The sequence below is a fragment of the Mytilus galloprovincialis genome, chromosome 7 (genome assembly GCF_965363235.1).
Source record: "Mytilus galloprovincialis chromosome 7, xbMytGall1.hap1.1, whole genome shotgun sequence".
NCBI lineage: Eukaryota > Metazoa > Mollusca > Bivalvia > Mytilida > Mytilidae > Mytilus > Mytilus galloprovincialis.
The window spans coordinates 4,737,132-4,761,417 of record NC_134844.1 but is presented as its reverse complement, the minus strand read 5'-3'; the positions used below and the strand labels follow the sequence as shown (position 1 = coordinate 4,761,417).

The 24,286-nt window shown below is 31.3% G+C and overlaps 1 protein-coding gene across 2 annotated transcripts in view; it reads right to left on the bottom strand.

Moving 5' to 3' along the window:
• Positions 1-24,286, bottom strand: part of LOC143082162 (uncharacterized) — a 44,064-nt gene that overhangs the window by 3,839 nt on the left and 15,939 nt on the right. Inside the window, exons 1-2 of one of the 2 annotated variants that reach the window (XM_076257722.1) lie at positions 4,568-4,690; positions 2,118-2,150 (exon numbers count right to left, since the gene is read on the bottom strand). In XM_076257722.1, the coding sequence (XP_076113837.1) occupies positions 2,118-2,141 (24 nt within the window). In that variant the 5' untranslated portion in view covers positions 2,142-2,150; positions 4,568-4,690. Of the gene's footprint in view, positions 1-2,117; positions 2,151-4,567; positions 4,691-24,286 lie in introns of those variants that run through there. The other variant, XM_076257723.1, reaches the window with a different exon arrangement.

The following is a 24,286-nucleotide window of genomic DNA, read 5'->3' as shown; positions in this document are numbered from 1 at the left end:
AACACGTTTGATAAGACACAGAAAACGAAAAAAAAAGTAATTTTCTTTTGTAATATACTACAATTTAACGTTTGACTAACTTAACAAATCACAATAAGATAAGATCCGGAACAGGCACGTGTCTGAAGCCGGAATGCAGAAGTGTGAAACATTATCAACATGAGTAGGAACAAAGATAACTACCATGGATGATTGTTATACATGGGGTATGGTACTTATTTACAAAGTCATAGACAGATAAAGATGTCAACTTTGTCAAGATAACACTAAGTAATAAAACCCTAGATTGGTACAGATATCTTATCGTGTTTGTGTATTCTTCTGTCAAACTTTGTAAACACAGTGAAATTGAATACGACGCGTCCTCATTTTCTTATGTTTTTGTTTAGTTTCTAAATATAAAAATAGTCCAGGAACCGAATTGTTTGTTCCCCAAATTAAGGACTGAATGAAGTGACACGACCGCACTTATCAGGATTGACAGCGGGTACATAATTCTTATAATAGGACACATTTACACGGGTGCACATTTCAATCATAAATAACATGTACTTTTATATTATCATTATTTAAACAGTAAAACTTCAACAATGACCATTGAAAATTTCAAAGGAAAACAAATAATGTATATTATTAACAGGAACATATATTTTTTTAAGTGAGTTATCAATAAATTTTGCTTACAATTATTCGTTTTTCAAATTAATTCAAACAATACTTATTTATAAAACTCATCCAAAATATAAAGCCTATAATTCTGTACGAACCATCGTTTTGTTTAAATAAGTGGCACTAAAAGCAGTTGAAAGGCCACATCAAATACAAGAAATGACGAGGATTGAAACCAATAGATTCCAAATAAGTGTGCCATTTACAGGTAAGATGACCTATGCCTGGGAAAAGAAAACCTCACTGTTTCGTTTTATATTATAACCAGTACTGGATACAAATATAAACCTGCATGTAAAAGACCGATACGCTGATTCAGATTTGTTTACCTCAGTCCGCAGACAAACATCTCAAGACCGATACGCTGATTCAGATTTGTTTTACCTCAGTCCGCAGACATAAATCTCAAGACCGATACGCTGATTCAGATTTGTTTTACCTCAGTCCGCAGACATACATCTCAAGACCGATACGCTGATTCAGATTTGTTTGTGTACCTCAGTCCACAGACATACATCTCAAGACCGATACGCTGATTCAGATTTGTTTTACCTCAGTCCGCAGACATACATCTCAAGACCGATACGCTGATTCAGATTTGTTTTACCTTAGTCCGCAGACATACATCTCAAGACCGATACGCTGATTCAGATTTGTTTTACCTCAGTCCGCAGACATACATCTCAAGACCGATACGCTGATTCAGATTTGTTTGTGTACCTCAGTCCGCAGACATACATCTCAAGACCGATACGCTGATTCAGATTTGTGTACCTCAGTCCGCAGACATACATCTCAAGACCGATACGCTGATTCAGATTTGTGTACCTCAGTCCGCAGACATACATCTCAAGACCGATACGCTGATTCAGATTTGTTTACCTCAGTCCGCAGACATACATCTCAACCTATTCGGACAAATAATGTTGACTCTGAGCAGAACACTCTTATTCCTTACTTCAATGTCGCATACTTAGCAGAAAATTATCAAATACCAATTCCCAAATGTTTGTCTTAATCCAACTCTGAGTAGAACCCACGATCTTCTAAGCTGCTTAGAAACGTGCACACTACCTATTAAGCTAGACCGTCAAAACATAAAACGCACTAAACAATATAAAATACAGATACAACCCCGGCAAAGTGTCGACCCAAATCGTCTATGGCAACGGGATAAAAGACAGAAACTGGCTGAAAGATTGAAGCAACCTTCTTTTTGCCAACAGGATAAAAAATAAATAAAAAACAGACACTTGCTTAAAGTATGGACCTAACACGTGTTTAGCAAGGTGTATATTATAGGCAAAAAACTGCACCAAAGTTTTACAAGGGGAGAACAAAAACATTACTGTAAATCAATCAGATATAAATGATTTTTTCTTCAAAATAATTAGCCAACAGTTGTAAAATTAAACAAATTATACCATCATACAAAAATATTGACTTACTTGTAAATCCATATCTGATATCATTGGCTCGACCTGTAACAATGAAACAAAATGTTAGAAAACCTCAAGGTACTTAATGGTACTTGTAACAGACAATGGCACTTGTAATGTTAATTCATAATAAAGCGGAACTGAGAAGGAAATGACTAACAATTTATACAAATATGAACATTTACATGGTGTTTATGTTTTTCGCAAAAATCAGCGGATATACATTTGTAGTTTAATTATAAATATTTCGAATTTTAACAGTCTGCAAAATTTGTTCTGTTCCATATTATATTTTAGCAATATTTCTGGCATTTTAAATAATTACACGATCAAGTGATAATCAGAAAAATTCACAAAGTTTTTGTAAGATCATTTTATATAGTTAAAAGCCCATCTTTATGGACCATTTAGTGTCTCTTACATCTACGACGTATGTGAAAATGGTGAAATTATTTGACTGATCATTTCTGTACCCATAAAACTATTGTACGTAAATGGAATAAATATTGCAACATTTTTAATTCTTGATGAAGAAATTGCTTGGATTCTAGTTATACAAAATAATTTCATGAGTCAGGAACAATTTCTTTTGCCTACTGAATTTTAGTTAAGTCATTATGTGAGTTCATGAAAATTGCTGATTTTGAACCAAGCGGTTTTGAAGAACTCGCACAGACTTTTTTAATTTTTATATAATTCCGATTCATGCCTTTTCAAAACAGTATAAAACTGCATTTTGAAAAAAAAACCAAGTTTTTATGATAAAAAAAGCAACATAACAAAGTTGCTTTGAGAAGCGTGCCAGTGTAATTAATTTGCTATTTACAAATCGTCAAATAATGAACTTTTAATTCAAAGTTACAGATACAAAAAAATGAAAGTTTTGTATACTCTTAAATAAGACAGGTGCAGATTCTGACCGGAGCGCACCAAGTGTCCTCCCCATTTATAAATTTTTTTAATTTTTTTTTAAATGTATTTTATAGGTAAATTTACATCATTCCCCCTCCCCTCTAACGCTTTATTTATAAGCGCCCCCAACATAAAATCCTTGATCTGCATCTGACGAAGGAAGCAATAATATATCTAACCATCCCTATACAGAAGAGATGGTCAGAACAAGGTTTTTACATTTTCACTAAGGTCCCACGCTGTACTTTAAATAGGTTTGTAGGTTTATTTAAATAGCTAGATCACCATTGTTGATTTTAGCGTGTTTAAAAACCCTAGATATTTTTTTGCATTACATAATATTAAGTTTGTGTAGAAGGGAAATACCAGATTAGGTTGATTCTTATCAAGTGTTGACGTGACGAATTGTTTAGGAAGCAATGGTTCTATTTATAACAAAAATGTAAAATTTATTTAAATTTGAATGTTGCCGTATAAAAGGCTTTTGTGTCTGCATATAATTGCTTTAAAAAGTACACATTTTAATAAACACAAACTATCTAGAATTTATTATGTTTAATATAATAAACGACTGTTTTATTGTTGAAAGAAGGATCGCTTATAAAGACGTTATGTTTTGTAAACACCAATGCACCTTTTCACTACTTAAAAAAACAACCCACTCAGAGTTTATATACTATATCTAAGATGAAACGAAAAAAATAAAAAGGGACTTGAACTGAACAAACGCAATGTTTCATACCATAACATTGTTAAACAGACTTGTTTACAAAGTCATATCTGTCTATGACTTTGTAAACAAGTACCATACCCCATCTATAACAATCATACCACATCTTCCTATATCTATATACAAAAGATTGAACATCAATTTTGATTGTCACAATAATTATTTACGTAATGAACCGGTTAAAAACGTAGTTAGAAATATAAAATGTATACAGTTGATAATTCTAAAGCTTTGTTGATATTGAACCTAATAATGCTTCATTTAATATATGGATGAGGGGTTGTGCAGAGTTAACATCAGTGTGACAGCAACCACTCATCACTAATTAACCAAGATGCCAGAAAACTGCATCATAGAAGTATAGGCCTACTCCAAATCGCATTGAGTTGTATATGCATATCGCACTTAGCTTTTAATAGACGTCAAATGAAATGTACAAGTTAAGAAATAGTTTGTAAAGTTGAAATCCCTTACCCTAGGTTGACTTAACTCAATGTTTAGCTATTCTGACCGTTTTGGTTTTCTTTTTCGACTTTCTAAACTTTTTGTCTCAACCGTACCTAATAATGGTTAAGTTATAAATTTATCATTATTTTTTTTTTGGTTAATAAAAATTGCAGAGAAAAAAAAAATGATTTTATGAGTGCAAATTGTAATATTATTTATAAATAAGAAACATATTAACATTAGATTTTGCAAGTTTTTAAGATTTAGTCAAAACTTCAGGCTGTGCATCCATCAAAAACATAACAAACACATTACACAAATCATAAAATTATGCAATCAGCTGATATTGTGGTTAAATAAAATATTTTACCTTTAAAATAATTTAAATGCCTCGTGACGTTATCCTCACGACTGCATCAATACTTCTACGACTTATATGCTAAAGTGACATATTTTATGCTTTTAAATCACCTGGGGCCGAATTTATATTTTGTACTTGGGGAAAATCCAGGTGACGCTTTTACCGGGAATACCCTTTACCTAAATACCGGTAAGTTAAAGACCCCGTGCATCTTTATCATGTATGCGTGTGCATTTTCTTAGGTAAACTTCTATATTAGTCTATGTTGACAATACACATACACAATACATTAATTGTATACTTATATTCAGTTCCTCATTGGATATAAGAACTTACAATGTTGTAGGAAATAGTAAAATTATACCTATTTTACGAACTTTATGATTTAAAGCCATTTATGGTGCTGACCTTGGTATGACCTTGTGACATAAATTGTTTGACAACAAATATAATCTCTACTAAAAATATCCCTATTTCGGTGATTAAAAGTCTTTCAGTTTCTTCGTTTGCGTGATATCTGACCAAATTTGACTGCATAATTATCACACTTAAGAAATTAAAACTTTCATGAAATTAATGACATGATTAATGCGAAACTTGGCTTCACTAAATCGACTCACTAGTAAAACGAATATAGTCTAATCACCTTAAGCATTAGAATTACGAGTCGTACCAATAGTTGTTCCATTATTGATGAAATAGGACCTTTACAGTAAATAGACGTTAAACAAGCAACAATAAACAATCTATACACAAACAAACATTGTACTGTACTGATTGATGGCATGACTTTCTTTTTATTAGTAACTGTTGTTATTAGCTTTGAACTAGCTTTCAGTATATGTAACTGAGACTACTCTCATATCTGTTTTTGGATGTACAAGTACCCGATCACGTCCACTCAGTGTTTTTGTTAGATGTATTTCTGTTTGTATCCATCTGATGAGCTAAGCCTTTTTCAGCTGTTTTTTTTTTTTATAGTTTGTTCTTATGTTGACTGTCCCTCTGGTATCTTTCACCCCTCCTGTACACCACTGTCCAATGAAAAGGGGAGGGTTATTGCCCTCTAACATGTTTAACCACGCAATATTCTGAATGTGTCTGTCTTAAGTCAGGAGCATGTAATTCAGTGGATGTCGTGTGTTGCTGTGTTGCAAATTTCTTTTTCGTTCATAATTTAGTACAAAAAATAGGCCGTTGGTTTTTTTTATCGTTTGAATTGTTTTTCATTTGTCATTTCGGGGCCATTTATAGCTGACTATGGGGTATGGGCTTTGTTCATTGTCGAAGACCGTACGGTGACATATAGTTGTTAATGTCTGTGTCATTTGATTTCTTGTGAAGAGTTGTCTCATTGGCAATCATACCATTTCTTCTTTTTATTATATTTAATCATCCAAGGTCACATTTAGAGTATGTTCTCTGAGAAATAATTGTTTTAAAGCCACTTCCAGCAGTTAATTAACTATCAAAAGGAGAAAAAGCTTCCTTTGTATACTAGCAATACACAACAAAAATAAATTTGAGAATGGAAATAATGAAAAAAGGCCACCAATGGGTCTTCAACGCAGTGAGAAAATCCCACACCCGGAGGTGGTCCTCAGCTTTCACAAGCACCAACAGAAACAATAGGACAGCAATCATGAGTATAACTATAAAACAACAAATCCTCTCCCTGTTGGCTGGGGACCCCGATTTCAAAACCATTAAAAGCTGAATGACAGTTTCAAAAGTTATGTATACACGTAACTTCTTTTTTCAACGCATTTTTAATTGTTGCGGAATAATAATCCATTGTAATGTTTTTATTGTTGTGACAAACATGATAAAGTATTTAATAAATTAGAATTGGAAAAATTCACATAATCGCATTAAAGAATCTCGATTTATGATAATATCTCCATTTAATTCAATCAAACACTTCAAACCGAACTGACCTCGTTTTAAGAATTTAAAAAATGTTATCTGAGACATTAAAGTAGAGTTTTTTCCAAGATATGCGCGATATTTATATTAAGCAATCACGAACAGTACTTTTCGAATTTCTAAGAAAAAAAATGATAATAAAATGTAAATTTATATCATAAATCAAAGATATATACAGCTATTTAAAATTATTTGAAGTTTATTAATCTACTGATTTATATCTCATAATTAACGTATGCAATGCATTTACAAGGCAAGAACATATTTTATTTAAGGTATTCCTCTTACATGTACATGTACATGGCACTGAAGACCTCAAGGTAAATATTTTGCATGTGTTAATCACTTATTAGAAATATAATGTTCTATCAAAAATAAGTGAGGCATGAATGAATGTTTACCAACGGGGAGGGGGGAAGGGGGGGGGGTATACTGGTGTTTCCTCTGGAGATGATTCCAACCTATTTTTCTCCCATGTTCTATTTATAACTGAACTTCATTTTCAATTCTCGTCTGTCTAAAAAGACTTATATTGTACACGGTCCGCACTGGAATAAAAAATACCGAATATAAGAAAGAATGGGGTGGGGTCTTAGTAAAATAACATAAAGACAAACAACATGATTCCCAAATGCAAACTACGAAATATCAACACCATTTGTTGAATGGCATGTTGATCTGCAAACTTACGTAATCGTAGATTTCTTATCATAAACAAAAGAAGATGTGGTATGACTTCCAATGAGACAACTCTCCAACATAAATTAATAACTATATGTCACCGTACGGCCTTCAACAATGAGCAAAGCAATGATTAATCATGAAATTAAAACCGAGACTAATTATTTATATCAAGAGCTCATTATAATGCGATTGGTCATAAAAAAAATACCCCAGCAAAAAACAAAATTAACAAAAAAATATATTATGTCAAGTGCTACAAAAAAACTCTAAACTATTTTAATGTTAAGTGTAATACATATATATTATAAGTACAAAGAAGCTGTTGTAATATCAAGTGTACACTTATTTATAACTTAATAATATTAGTAAGTAATAAAAAAAAAAACAGTAATATTCCTAATTTTGCTGTTTTTCATGTGATATTATTAAAAATTATATATTTTGTTATTAAGCAGTATAATAAAGCGTACATACTTACAGTCCGGTCGTGGTATAATGAAGATGATCATCACACTCACGGAAAATTAAATTTTTAACGGATCTTGGTGTCAGGAAGGGGACATATATTTCATTTCTAATTAAATTCTATCTACCTATACTTTTAACCATATACTTTGTTATTTACTGATAATTTAACTAAAATGTACTATCATCCGGGTAACAGAAGATTTACTACAGATTAGTCTTTTCTCACACTCGGTTAATTGAAAACGAGACTGAGACAAGTTAGTTTATTCTCTTTCTCACACTTACATGTAGTTAATTGAAAAAAGGGAACATACATTTTCGTCTGTTAGCTTTTTATTTTGTCTTTGTTCGTTATATTTAAAGTTGATTTTATATTCATAAATTAAGCATGTAATTATTACAAAACATTTTATGATATTCAAGTGAAAATTGGGAAATTTGAGATATTATGACATACGCATACACCCATGGTAATAGGTATACATATATATACATATATAAATCCCTTAAAAGACCCCGGCGAGAATCTTTATATATTTTATTTAGGGATGATTCAGTCATCAAAGATACAAATAGAATGATCTTTATCTTTATCTATAAAACACAGCAACAGTGCAATCCGCCTTCTTTTCTGCATGTTATAAGTACAAACATAAGTGTGTGGGGCGAATTTCATTAGAAGTATAAAGGTTGTTTTTTCTTTTTTTCATAAAAGGAAGTTGAAAATGAAATGTCCAGAATTATTTTTTTGTACATTTATGCAAATATCAAAGAAGTTTAAGATATCAAATAGTATTTATTGTTGACAATGCACGATATTTTTAAATCATAATAATTCCTTATTTCTTTTTCATAACATTGCTACACACGTTACATGTACTAGATTGATTTTTTTTTTATACAGATCTCATTAAAGATAACAGTCTTGTAATCTGGTATACCAGGTACAAGTTTAGTCTTTACAAAGACTCACTAGTGACGCTCGGATCAAAAGCCAAATCAAATGTTAGTATAACGATGTTGAAAAGCACATCATCAAATAAGCTAAATTCCGAAAAGTTGTGCCAAATACGGTATTTTACACATGATTTCTCATTGAGGTGATTGTCTGTGGGTTGCAATATTGTACTGTTTTGTTGTTTTCTTATTCTATGAAGTGTAATATTTTATTAAAGATGTTAGGCTTGAAGTTAGATAGGTCTGATGCGCGTGTCGTCTACTCGGAATCGTCTATGGATTTCAAATGATTATCAGATTATTTTTTTCAAAAAGCAAATTCCTTGATGTCGTCATAGTGGTTGCAAAATTTGATCAAAAACACAATCGTTTATAATCTAGAACATTAGATATGTGTTTCGTCTACACAAGTATCACCAGTGGAACTTAAATTTAATAAAATGGACAGAAAAGCAATACAAAAAAAAACAACCGAAAATTGTGTTTAATCTGGGCACAACTTTTTGAAATGTTGGTCTTTAATGCTCTTCAACTTTGTACTTGTTTGGCTTTATAACCATTTTGATCTGAGCGTCACTGATGAGTCTTATGTAGACGAAACGCGCGTCTGGCGTATTAAATCATAATCCTGGTACCTTTGATAACTATTTACACCACTGGATCGATGCCACTGCTGATGGACGTTTGGACCCGATGGTATCACCAGCCCAGTAGTCAGCACTTCATGTTGACATGAATATCAATTATATGGTCATTTTTATAAATTTTCTGATACAAAACTTTGAATTTTTCGAAAAACTAAGGATTTTCTTATCCCAGGAATAGATACCTTAGTCGTATTTGGCACAACTTTTTCGAATATTGGTCCTCAATGCTCTTCAACTTTGTACTTGTTTGGCTTTATAACTATTTTGATATGATCGTCACTGATGAGTCTTATGTAGACGAAATGCGCGTCTGGCGTATTAAATCATAATCCTGGTACCTTTGATAATTATTTACACCACTGGGTCGATGCCACTGCTGGTGGAAATATTGTTCCCGATGGTATCACCAGCCCAGTAGTCAACACTTCGGTGTTGACATGAATATCATTAATGTGGTCATCGTTATAAAGGAGTAGGTCCGGTAAGGGCCGATTTTGGCCTCAAATTTCAGGTTCATCTAATGAAAGAATTTGGACACTTTTAAGTTTAATTTATTCAATTATTTTATGTGAAAGATTTTGACTGATTTAGTCGTTAAAAACGCTCAGATTCAAGCTTACATATGAAAAATCTATCAAATATGCCAAAAAAACGTCAATTTTCAGACCTGTCATCGTGAAACTGTTTTTTTTTTCTTTTTTTCTTGTTTTTAAATTTTCCTTAACGTTGATACATTCGAACGCCTAATATTTTGAGACTCATGCATAGATGGTATAAGCATAAAAACATGTGTTTTGTCAATTTTTTTCTACTCCAAATTTGGATTTGATTTTGCATTCCATCTGTCTTGGTCCGAGGGTCACTAACATGGCATGTTTTACAGTTTTATATCTTGAAAGCTGTCACCTGCTACACTTTATCCGAACGCGGAGTTTTTTTAACCATCATCAATTTTCCGGATAATGTATGATTTGACGGTTTAATACGATGGATTATATTACCTTACTAATTCTATTTAGTTGTTAAGGTCAATAATAAATATTGTCTTTTATAGTAAATGTTCCTCATAGTATATTTTTACGAGGAAATATTTTTTTGGACATTCACAAAGCTATAAATATTTTTATTTAAGAATAAACCTAGATATTACTAATAATAAAACAAATTAGGTCAATATCTCTAGTATTTTTTTTCATTTGACCTATCGTTCCTAATGATTTGATGATTTGGAGTCGTTTGTTGTTATACAAAACATATCAATAATAGTTGTTTTTTCAATGCCTTGTCCATCACATAACGCAAATGTCAATGTCAAATATAATAAGTTTTCTATAAACCATTTCTTAACCAAACAAACGGTTAACACTAAATGTCTTTTTTTCCAAATCAACGCAATTTTTATTTAATAAGGACAAAAATAGTACTTGGGTTTAAAAAAAAACATAATTATTTTTTAAATGGTTACCAAGTAACATCACTTTGTATGAACGACGACACATTAGATGCATGTCATGTGAACGTTTATTTAAAAGATGTTTTATTGTACATATTTACACACGTGCAAAATCTTTGATAAAGAATAAATAAAAAAAGTCATACAAAGTAACTTTAACACAGTAATGACTGTTGTAATAAGTCTTGTTATATTTTCATATACTAATATAAATTAACTCAATATTTCACTATACAGTCTCGCTTTTTTTAAAAAGAGACGCGATAAACGCTTTAAGGGATATTCGAACTCATAAGTCAAACAAAGAGGATCAAGTCTATATAAGTGATTGCATATGTATATACAATGGAAAATGCATCATATTGCTATGTGTCCTTTCTTAAAGTACTCTGTCGTATAGTACTGATACAAATGTTATCACTTGTCGAACGGAATTAGAAACTGGAAAATTACAACTATATGGGTACTTGGATAACACATTGAGATGTATTATAATATTATACAATGTTTGTGTAAGATATGATACATTTCATAGAATTAAGGAAATTGAGACAAATGGATGCTTTCCCAAAACTGCGGAAACTTTGTCATTTTAAATTTAAGGTTCAATTGATGTTTATGCCACTTACAGAAATGACCCAGATAGTATTCTGTTGATCATTTGAGTGCAACAATTTTTATAAATATTCTAGAGTTAAAAAGAACAAAGAAGAATACAATTCAATCGAAAAAGAATAAACCAAACAATAATAAAAAATATAATGCAACCTCTCCAAAAAATAAAAACATGAATAAAAAACTACACCAAATAAGACATCTATCAAACAAAACCCAAATGACTATGAATATAGACAATAACGTAAAGCTCATACTGTATAGTAAGAATTTAATTGATCCGGGTCTAAGGGGGAGAGTTAGACATCCGCTAACATTAACTCCGACAAATTCAGTATGCACCTGTCTCAAGGCAGTAGCCTTTAATTCGATGGTTGTCGTTTGTTCGTGAATACCATATTTGTTTTTAGTTGATTGATTTTGAACGTAGATCAGGTCGTTCGTTTTCTCGTTTGAATTGTTAAAAAATTGTTATCTCGAAGACTTTTAACTATTTGGTAGAAGTTTTGTTCATTGCCGTTGTCAAGGTGATGCATGATTTTTCTTAATAATATTCATTTAAAACAGAATCCGACTTTGAAAACTCATAAATCAAAAATAAACTGACAACGTCATGGCTAAAAATGAAAAAGACAAACATACAAATAATAGTACACATGACACAACATAGAAAACCAAAGACTAAGCAACATGAACCCCACCGAAAACTGGGGATGATCTCATGTGCTCCGAAAGGGTAAGCAGATCCTGCTCCACACGTGGCACCCGTCGTGTTGATCATGTTATTACAAATAAACTATTCTTGTTACAATGGCTTCAAAAAAGTTTGAAGACTATACGATGACATATAGTTGCTAACGTCTACGTCATTTAGTTTCTGGTGGAGAGATGTCTCATTGCGTTACTATACCACATTTTAATTGCATACCAGCATGACAAAATGTAAAAACAAATCAAATAAAAAGACCAACTGCAAGCTGATAAACGAAGAACGAAGAACAAATATAACAGTAACCAACGCGCTACTTTTCATTTCACATACAAGTGAGAGGTTTAGCGCTATTAAACCAGGTTCAATCAACCACTTTTTACATTTGAAAATGCCTGTACCAAGTCAGGAATATGACAGTTGTTGTCCATTCGTTTGATGTGTTTTATCATTTGATTTTGCCATTTGATAAGGGAATTTTCCTCGCAGTTCAGGAATTTTGTGATTTTACTTTTTTTCAAGACATTATCATGAAAAAAGTCTATGTAATGTCGTTCGTGTATTTACCCTTTACACTGATTTGTGATTACGTAATATTTCTCAGTGTTGTTGTCAGAAATTACCATGTTTTTGCAGAATAAAAGAAAAATCAATCCAGTATAGAATTACAAAAAATCCTTATACTGATGACACTACATTTAGCAATTGTACGTACACGTGTGCAATTTTCTTAGAAGGAAATAAAAATCTGGGGATACTTATAAAAACTCCCATTTATTTGTGTATCTAAATGGAAAATTGTTAAAAAACTTCACTTCACTTGACGCTCCTTTAATGTGTACATGTTACCCACTCACACATAGATTTAATATGTGCATGCAAATCACGATCATTATTAAAATATTTTATCTAAAATCAACCGTTTATTTCTATCCGTGATAGTGATTTAATTACAAAAAACCGTTGTTAAGGCGATGCATGATTAAATCTTAATCATATTCATTTCAGTATAACTTATGATCAATTTTAATCGTAAATTTTTTTTGTGAAAAGAGTCCCAGACTTTTCAATAAAACAAATTCCACATTGGTTTCCACAACATATATCAAATCAAACAAGTATTGTTATAATTTTAGAACTTTTAAAATGGCATATATCTGAATATGAGGCGACAGAAGTTTACCGATACTCATCAATTTAGTACATACAAATCAAGGTAAAGGCAAGCACTAAATAAAATAAAGCAAAGACAAACAACAATCCATTAAACACCATACAGAAAGCCAACTACAAATTTGTGGCTTTAGGTATTACAGCAGTCATATAATCTCTCCAGAAAGTTAAATACTCACTGGTGGAGATTCGAATGGCGGGTGATACATACAAAAAGTAATATTCGCTTACCCCATCGGCGCACACAAAACGTCAAATTCGATCGGTTTTTGTTCTTTTACCTAGAAGTCAGCCTATCTCAATACCGGATTTGGTGTTTGGAAGTCAAATTATGTTCTTTTGTAGATAAAACGCGCATCTGACGCAAATACAAAAAAATTCAATCCTGGTATCTATGATGAGTTTATTTGTACACCGAGAACTAAGAAAGGTTATGTGACCGAAAAGCTGCTTTTGGAGTTCATGCGTTTTACCCAGCTTTTGATGACATTTTACCTATATTTGTATTTTCGCTAAAAGATTTATTAGATATGAACATCGGGAAAATACTGTTGCCTCTTATATTCCATATGAGCAGGACCAAAAAAGGAAAGAAGATAACAATTGAGAAATCATACACCATCAAAACTTTATACACGTTGTTCAACGTTATTTTGAGTTTCTACTTTTCATAAGAGCGTTACTGTGGACTTTTAGGTTTACGAAATGTGTGTCGGCTATATAACTTGTAGTTGAATTCGTCAAAGATATCAAACTGATAAATGTTTGTACTCTAAAAGCGCCAGAGACACACGAATAAACAATTGGGAAATGTGTCCATGGAACACATATGATATCCCTCTAGCATATACCGTTATAACGAGGCATAACTAAACAACGTTAAATAAAGGCAACATTTGTATACCGCTGTTCAAAAGTCATTAATCGATTGAGAGAAAATATATCCGTGTTGTGATGCTACTCAAATTTGTTCATGATCTGAGTTTTGTGATAATAAGCATAATGTATAACATTTATAACATTTGGTTGAGGTAAACGTATGTTAGAGAACGTACACGAAAAATTCATCATTTGCACCATTTATAAAGGCGCATTACTCTAGAATGGTTAAATGACCCCTACCCAATTCAAACTGTATCTGTGTTCTGTGCATGTGGTTATAATCATTGCAAAAAGTTTCATTGCATTTTGGTTGATGCCAACTTTAGTTAGAGTACGGAAGGCCCAAAAAAATCAGAATTTCGTATTTGTAAAGGGGCATAACTCTTAAACGGTAAAATTAACGCCACCAAAATTCAAACTTGTCATACCACATCCTTTTTATATGAAAGATTTTCTGTTCTATATTGATTTGTGTTTTGTGGTAAGAATTATTACAAAACAGAAACCCTTTTTAGGACGTACAGACGGACAAGGGTAAAACTTAATACCCCTCCGTTACAACAAAGGCCAAAGCATGAAGATGATGCGCATGGAGAACCACAAACATTTCAGAAGTGAAAGACAGGCATCTTTTATCTTAGACATGTCATCCTAAAGTGAACATAGATTCGAGGCTGTATTTATGACATAGTCAAATATTTAAAACCAAGCGTATGTCTTCCTGGTTTTACAAGTTAATTTGACTTCAAGTTCGAACTTTGCAGAACAAGAGACGTTTAATATTAGAAAATCCATATTAACAATCAAATATATATTGATGTCACAACCTGTTGCTGTATCTTCAAATTACACCTCGACATATCTGAAAGTTTTTGTATTTTAATTAGTCTAACATAATTTATTTCTACGCACTTCTCAAACATATGAATACATCTAATAATAATCGTTACGGTTGACTTAATATGTCGTTTAAGATGAAGACGGGTTTCGTGTTATGTAATTTGATAAGATCACTTTACCAAAAAACCTGTAACACTTTCAACTCATAACAATGAAAAGTCATTTCAATATTACTACTGTTATCACTTTACACTTTTAAGATGTATCGATAACGAGATATACATCGCCACAATGCTATAGTATGATGTGTGGTTAACGTTTAGTGTTACTGATACCTAAAAAGGAACACATAATGCTCTTACATGTCAAATTTTAAGGTTTTAAACATGATCTGATGTCAGTACATGGATTTTTGGGCATTGTTGTTTTTTTAAATTTCATATTCCTTTTAAAAAAAAATTAAATAAATAAATAACGAATGTAAAGACTATTTTGAAATAACTTGAAATATGTCATTCCTTATAATACATTATAAAGCTTCTAACCTTATCGATTTCATATTTTATGATTATGCATATATGATGATATTTTTAATTCCATTTGATAATCTTGACGAGAAAAAAAATATTATTTAAAATATCAATTTTAGACTAAATTAATAAAATACAAAAACCAATTGACAACTTAAGTGTTCCATTACCAGTTATTTGTCTTCATAATTACCATAATTTTACACATTATTTTCTGTGATATTTTTAGAAAAAGGACAATGCGTTTTTGTATGTACAATCAAGGAGGTTACATAACCTCCTTAGTATAATGTATATCATTGAGAAATAACGCTAAATTTGTAATGTTTCCTCTATGTTAATTTGCAGATGGAGATTGAAAACGAAGGATTGCCTTAACTATTTCAAGCCCGCTACATTTTCATGTGCCTATTCTAGGACAAATATATCAGACAATAAAACAGATCAAAATCTGACACAAACACCCGACTAGAAGATAGACGTACAAAGAAAAACAAAAATTAGCAAAAATAAACATCACGTAGCTTATAAAAGCTAGAAGGTTTTCAAGTACGTTTTGTGAAGGGGTTAAATTTTTAAAACTGTTTAACGTGCTACCCCCACCGCCCCACCTTCTTTCGGTGGCCGAGTAGTCTAAGAAGTTCGAACCCCGCTCGTGCGGGTGCACTTGACTCCAATCTAAATTGACTAGGATTGTCAGTTTTCCTTTCGAAGGTCGGTGGTTTTCTCCGGCACTCCGGCGGCTTTCTCCACCAATTAAAAACAATAAAAAGAATGTCCGTTCTGTTATAATACATGCCAGTTGAATATGGTGTAGCTTATATTTCGTATTACTTTTGGACCATCATCAATAATAGGTCGACAAATTTCAATCCAAAACTTACACTTGGAGCTTTGTTAAAAACATCAGTATGCTAAGCAGGTTTTTCTTTGTACTAATTTGTCCAATATGAAGGTTACATAATACCGAAATACATACTCTTTGCCTTTTTCATTTCTATGTGCACACATGTATTGAATTCTTCTATACCAATAATGCGTCTGTGAAAGTTTACAATACAGAATTTGAACTTGAAATTGAAAAGCTTAATAAAGTAGTGAAATATAACACAGTTTTGAAAAATTTATCACAAGGAGAGTTATGGTCAAAGAAGAATTGTTATTTATCTTTGTGACCGATTTAAAATAAAAGCTATAACTAGTGTTGATCTACTTTATAAATAAAAACGACCTTGCATATAAGTTTCGGCTCAGATATATTTCTTATGTTTTCTTTAAAATGCTTTTAAAATTTACACAATATAAATGTCTAAAAGCGACGTAAACATTTTAAAAATCCACTGAAGCTGAAATATTATAGGGTTATCGTGTATATACATCTACTGTACATTTTTCTCATCAGCATTTTGTATCATCTTCAGTGATTTTAACCTGTGATGTAGACAATTGGACACAGATCTTTTATCTTTCTACGAAATCTAACATTTTCATAAGCTTAATATTCAGCGGAAGAAATCAATTAATTACCTGACATAGTATTTATACAAATATAAACAAATGTTAACTATATATAAATCGAAAAACAGGGACTCATAATAAAAAGAGGCATAAATGGAAATAATCCTATTTTCTTTACCAATCATAATGTTTTGTAGTTTAAGCATGTTAAAAGTGATATAATTATTGATAATTTTCGGTACGGATCTTTTGCAGCTTTTCGCTAAAAGTTTTTTCACAAGACAATTTCAAGCTCACCACATGCGTTTTGACTTTATTTAAATATTTTGTTTATTTGCTATTTAATTGACATGTACCCAACCACATTTAATTTATTAATATTTACATAATTTCATTTGAGATTGCCCAATTTTTATTAACATTTTTTATGGGTGAAGAATGCGTTTGTATGATTGAAAGTGATTGTTAAAATTAATAGAAAACCAATGTTTTCACTCCATATATAAATGATATTGGTACTTTCGTTTGAGAAGTGTAAGTTTTAATATGGAAGTAATATATTTTATAATAATATTTACCTCCTCACAATTGTCGACACAGCATGGTGTAGTTAAGTTTATTACAGTATCAAACAGAGAGATACGTAATTTCTCAATTTGATATCACGGGTAGATTTAGGTGTCATTTATGTTTTCAGTGTCGGGTCTTAAAGATAGATATATAAATATTGTACGAGCAAGGCTGTCTGTCATTATATACAAACGAGATAAAATCATCTCGTAGATATTTGTACGAACACTTCATCCCTTCTCCTTTGAGATATGAAAAGTACCCTGACACCAAACGTCCACTTAAAACAGAATTTTCATTATGTTAAATATAAAATCGTTCTTTAGATACCCTTTCCGGATTTCTTATTATTTACACTCATTTTTAAGATACTTCTGCACATGACAGACTTCGATATCATATTGATCCACGTAACTGTTCGACTTTTTGAGAAAAAAAAACTTATAACTTGGTGATAAATATTATCTGCAAAAAAATGTTTCCTGATTGATAATGATCTTTGAAACATCTTTGATTTGAGACTGCAACCCAACAAATTTTAAAAAAGGATAGAAGTCAACATACGCTTTAAAATAGTAACGTCTAAAAAAGGTTCATGAAGCAAACAGCCTATATAATACAATATCTGCTATCAACATGAGGTTTTATGAGATGGCATACTTAGTTTACATTATGACACTAATATTGCAAAGCTTTTGACTCCTGAAAGACACATATGACTATGTCCAGGAGTAACTATTGTTTTCATTAAATCTGCAATTTAGATTTAACTCGAAAGAACTTTGTATACTTTATTCGGGAAAGATTACACCAAAAACCTTCAAAAACTACTTGAAGCTGTCTGTCATTTAAAATCGTCTTATGTTTTTTAAGTGACATTCAAACATATGTTTCTTTGTCGTTCAACTATTTAAATGTGCAGTTTGTTTGATAATGTCTTTCAGAGGACACCAGCACACCATCATGGTCTGGCTTTTGATAGAATATTATTGCATTTGTGCAATGCAAGTACAGCGACTTACCAAAGTTATTGATATTTCTAATAAATTAAACTAAAACATCACTTATTAAAACCAAAGACCACTTGAATGATTCTTTGGGAAAAAATTGGGAAAGGGGGATAAAATTTCCTGCATTAACATTAATTTGATAAATAAAGGCTCTGTTAGTCGTTTTTTATTGATATATTAACAAATATTGCATCACTTATCACGCGATACATACCAAATACAGCATACGTATTTTAATATACTTTGTGTATTGGATGGAAATACCTTTGATTTTGTGGGAAGTCTTCCTGTTTTATTATGTTTTTTATCTATTGATTTTAAATTGTCAGCTGATTAATAGATTTAATGTTTATCAATGAAGTATGAAGTTAAAATTTTGGACACATCTGAATGGCTGTCTTTCATATTTGTTTAACTTTCACTACCTTATTAATATTGTCGCAGTGAATAAATATATGTGTTGGTTATACGCCAATGAAACAACAACCCAAATTACCAAAAGACAACTATAAGTCGACATGTCATTGCATGTTAAAGGATGTGGTAAGGCATAGCGTTGCAAAAAGTAAAATAAAAAAAATACTCAGAGGAAAATTCAAAACGGAAAGTCCCTTATGAAATGGCAAGATCAAAAGATCAAGCACATCAAACAAATACATTTGAGACAACTCTCCGCCAGAGACCAAATAACGTAAAGGTACCAACTGTTATAAAAAGTAAAATCACAAAAATACTGAACTCAGAGGAAAATCTAATCGAAAAGTCCATAATCACATGGCAAAATCAAATGAAAAAACACAGCAAAATCGAATGGACAAGAACTGTCATATTCCTGACTTGGTCAACGTAAAATCTTAATCAAAAAGCAAAACTCATTCCGCATACTAAGCTACAAAAGACCTAAACTGACAATTATAAAACAATTAAAACAAAAAGAAACCAACGACCTGTATGTACATAACAATACATGAAATCAAATATGATATACAGTACAAAATGAAACAACTGAATTAGACTGTCTTTACTAGGGAGATACACATGCGTTTAACTTAAAGTTTTTTAATTGATTAAACACCAATTACATTTGATACAAGAAGCAGAATAGAATACTGCTCGAGGATTTAGTACCTTTACAGGGTATACACTAGTGACGTATGTACACTTTTTACATGTTTCGTACAAGTACGCTGCTACTACTAGGAGATGTTTAACGACATTGACTGCACGTGAGTTCTCGCCAGATCTATATTGTACTAATTATTAACCTCACCCGACTCACGTGATTACACTACATAGTATAATCAGTTGACAAATAAAACTATCTCTTGGTCTCGAGAGGACCTGATAAAATGTTATTTCAGAAATAAATGTCTAATGCACGAAAATAGTATCTAGTGGGTTTTTCTTTTGTAACATCTACTTTCTAATATACATCCATACGTATATGAAGAGAGATTGTTTAAACACCAAAACGTACTTTTTTTACATTTGAAATATTCATGTGCATTTGTTTGTATAAATCAAATTAAGAAAGTCTACAATAAATATAACACAAAAAAAACACCATCTATGCGATAATAAAGTCGCGAAAGATACCATAGGGATATTTAAACATAGGTTTAAGGGATTATGGTTCTTGTGGATTAAAAAAATTAAAACAAATATACATGACATAAATATATGAAAATTTAAAACATGATTGACAATTCGATTAACCTTCTGTTTTACTAGTAATCGAGATGAGGTTGGGGTTGAGATAGCAAAAGGCTAGTCAAACCCATCTACACTTCATGCGTCTATCCCATGTCGCGAACTTATTCAGTAGTCTCTGTTAAATGTATTCACAACTTTCATATACTCCGGATGGTTTAGAGCATGACATATTGTATAGTCACCTGGTTATTGCTAACTTTTGTATGTCTGTCGTTTATCTGTGTCCTTGGTGTGTACCCCAGATTTAATTTATTAATATATTTTGTTAAATATCTTTTTGATGTTTTCTCTTAAATATTTTCTTCATACACATATGAGGAAATGGCAGTGTACTATACACGATTTGTAAAGTATGTTTCGAATTATACAAATCCTTGGTGTTAAATACCAATAGGAAAAACTTTTGTTAATATTCTAAAGCAATGTCACTACTTTAAGTAATACCAACTCTGTTTTATACAGTCTATAAACTGATACTACAATTATGTCATTAATATATTGTGCAGGTACTAATACTGTAGTCCAGCCATTCTAAAGAATTAAAGTGGATATCCCCAATAGCCTTTGACGTGTACAATATACAAAGCGTCACTCATTTAAATATAAATTATTTAAATATTCAAATTTTGTTTGGAAACGTTATTTAATTTGATCCGAGCTAAACAGATTTTCCAAAATTATTTTTGGCTACGTTTATAGGTAATTTTAGAATACCCACAAGTGAAGTGCGTCGGAACGCGTTATTTATCCAATGTTGAACTTTATACCCTCCTTCCAATTTATATGTGATAATATACACTTTTTTAATACTTTTAACATTCTGATGATAGTAATTGTTTGTTAATACTTGATACATATTTATTTCAATTGAACCAATTTCCTGTAATGATAATGAATTAATTAACCTTTAAGTGTAAAACTTATCATTACGGCCAATCCATATCAAAACTGTTTTGTATTTATTGTAATATACATATAAAAAGTAGACAAGGTACTTGTATCACTTTAAATAGAGATTTAATAAACATCACTTTAGTATTATACGAATGGCAAAGTATTTATACGGGTAGCAAAAATAATAAATTTCATATTTTGTTTTTAAATCAATACATTTTACAGATTGAGTCATTTGAGGTCAATGATGCATAGTGTTCTAAAAATAACCTCTTTTGTAAACGTAAAGTTTATATTTACGACAACAATTCAAAAAGAGGTCATTTTCTTTCACGTGTTCACAGCTTAGTTACAGAGGCAATTGCAATGCAGCAGATTTAACAGAGGGGAAATGAAAGACCAATAATAAAAAGGGTCTGAATATGCGATAAACGAAACGTTTCATCTGCATTGACACATATTGATTTGTAGCATATTAAACACAAATTACCATGCAACATTTTTAAATCTTGTGAAATATTTGTTAGTTGCAAAACTGTTTTGTTAATAAACAGTAGATATTTTAGTTAAACTTTATGTATAATATCTTTGACTTTCTAAGATTCTCTGATAATATTTCAGCAAACTTATTATACTTTTTAACAATAGTTTACGGTATATGGATAAACAATAAGAAAAATAAGATATTTAATAAGAACCGTTTAAAAAGATTTTGAGTCCAATTACACAAATGCCAAAACTTTGAAATAAAACAGAAAAATGAGAGTATATATAAAACGAATTGCCAATGTTCACTTTAGATCAGAATTAAGCTCTGGCGCTTAATGCTCACCAACAATTATCGCTGTTTATTCTCCCCTAAGTTCATTGTTGAAAACTCATACATAAAACTGGTTTGTCGACGCTTCTTTTTAAAATAAGGTTAGAGTAATACGATACACTCAATCTAAATTTCCTGGACTAGGTCTCTTTATTTTATGAAATATGACCAATTCGATTCGACAAACCACTCATATATCAATCCAGGAAATAAAATGTTAACACATGTCTTTAGCAAGAGATGTGTTAATTTATTGTTAAATGATGTCTACTGCTGATACGGTTCATCTTTCACGCTGATTGTGTGCTATGTTGGGTTCTTTTTTTTTTTTTTTTTTGGTTTTCCCTTAAATATTTTCAATTACTATGTTTTTGACAGATAAATTTTCCTAGTATCGCTGCTGCTTTAGGAAATTTAGCTTTTTCTACCAAATTTACTCATTTTTGTAATGTAACACTTATGTCGTACCACTGCAGCTATCTTCAATTGCGGGAATGATGTGGATCATTTACTCGTTGGAACAAGACATTTAGATTAAAATCACAAAACTGTTCTTATGTTCTTTCATATTCATGTACACAGGTCATTTCAAATCACCATTCCTTATAAATACAAAATTGATTTCACCAAAGCACATGAATGATATACATCTGGTTCATCAGCAGTCTCGAAATTAGTTCGTTATATATGTACATTTTCAAATTAAACAGACTTATGAACATGGGTATGTTCCCCTGATAAAAATTCTTACCAGCATGGTAAAGACGATGAACTACTGAATAAACACCATGCTTTTATACGGGTCAACATTGCCGATCTATCTGTGTCAGAACTCATGAGATATATTTTTCACGGTCTTAAATTTATAAATACCAGGAATGTTGTGCAGATTATGTCATAATCAATGTTGTTTCATTTAACTAAGTTGTGAATGTACGGCGTATGCTACATGCATAGCCAGAGATGGTAACTAAGTTGATCTTTTTCGCTCCGGTTTAATTTGATGCTATTTCCTAGGGTTTGTTAAATCTGATTTTGACCTTCAAAATATAAGGAGAAGTGGTATATTTGCGATAACAATACATCAAGGTCCTTATTACATGGATTTAGGAAATTAAAGGTCATCGTACGTCCCTCAGCAAGGACTAGACAAATTCTGTCTACTTAACTATGAAACGCTCCGACAAATTTGAACGAAAAAAGTCAACGGCCTGATTTTATTGAACGAAAAGTAAATATCATGGAAAGTAACAATGGAAAACAACGTAATGAAATGAAATTCGTTTGAAACGATACTTTCCATCGGACATTGACATATATTTTCGAAAGCGTTAGAAGGCAGTCAATAGACACAGAAAGTGATCAATTAGGAAGCTGAAACCATCTTCTTAGTCGTAACTTTTTCTCAACTGAAAGTCATTGTCAATTTCTAGATGTTAGACCAAAAATAAAACAGATATTCTTATTTTTACATTAATTGTATTTGTTGTATCCTTATTTGAAGTTCGATGGGATAGATGCGTTCAACATTAATAAGTAAGTGGAAGGAAATACAGCGGAACGTAAATTTAAAGGATAAGACAAGATTCTTTTTATTCTTTCTCTGGCATGAAGTCATCCGTATTGATTAATAGAAAAAGTGAGCAAAATGAGGAGCACAGTTGTTTCTCATTCGAATGCGATTGTTTAAAGAAAAAACGCCATAAAACACCATAAAAAAAACGTTGAAATTAGTGTTTAATCAAGTAATCAATCGCATTAATAATGTGAGTTACAGAAAATGTTGCTTTGACAAAATTCGATGTTGTTCTCCCTAAGATATAATTATTGATCATACTTTTTTCATATAACAAAGCACAAATTCTTTTGAATTGTCTCTTAGTTTGGAATTGAGAATACTACCGATTTCGCAATGATAAAATCTGCATAAAGTGACATTCACTCTTGCTAAGAAGCAACATCATTATGTAAAGAAATTTAAGATCATGATGTTCATTTAAGAATCAAAAGTTGTGCAGACCCACTATCTTCTGGGAATACATCATTAGCATTAACGGTTCCAATTCTATTGGACCTTATGTGCATTTAACCTGATTTTATCAGTATTTAGTTCTAAATCAATCCTAATTCTATCTCATTTTTGAATGATAGTTTTTCATATGTGACGTCATGCTGTTTCTAAATTTCATAAATTCAAATGTGGCATAACGTTTCTGCCTTTTCGCCATCGTATGTGACGTCACAATTTTTTTAATTACGTTGACGCTTGGACTGATTCGGATGTGTGTCTATTTTGTGATAAACTTGGGTTTAGTTTTCTGTAATTAGTTAATATTTTAGTTTCATTATGTATATCTCTTTCATATTCATTTGTTAACA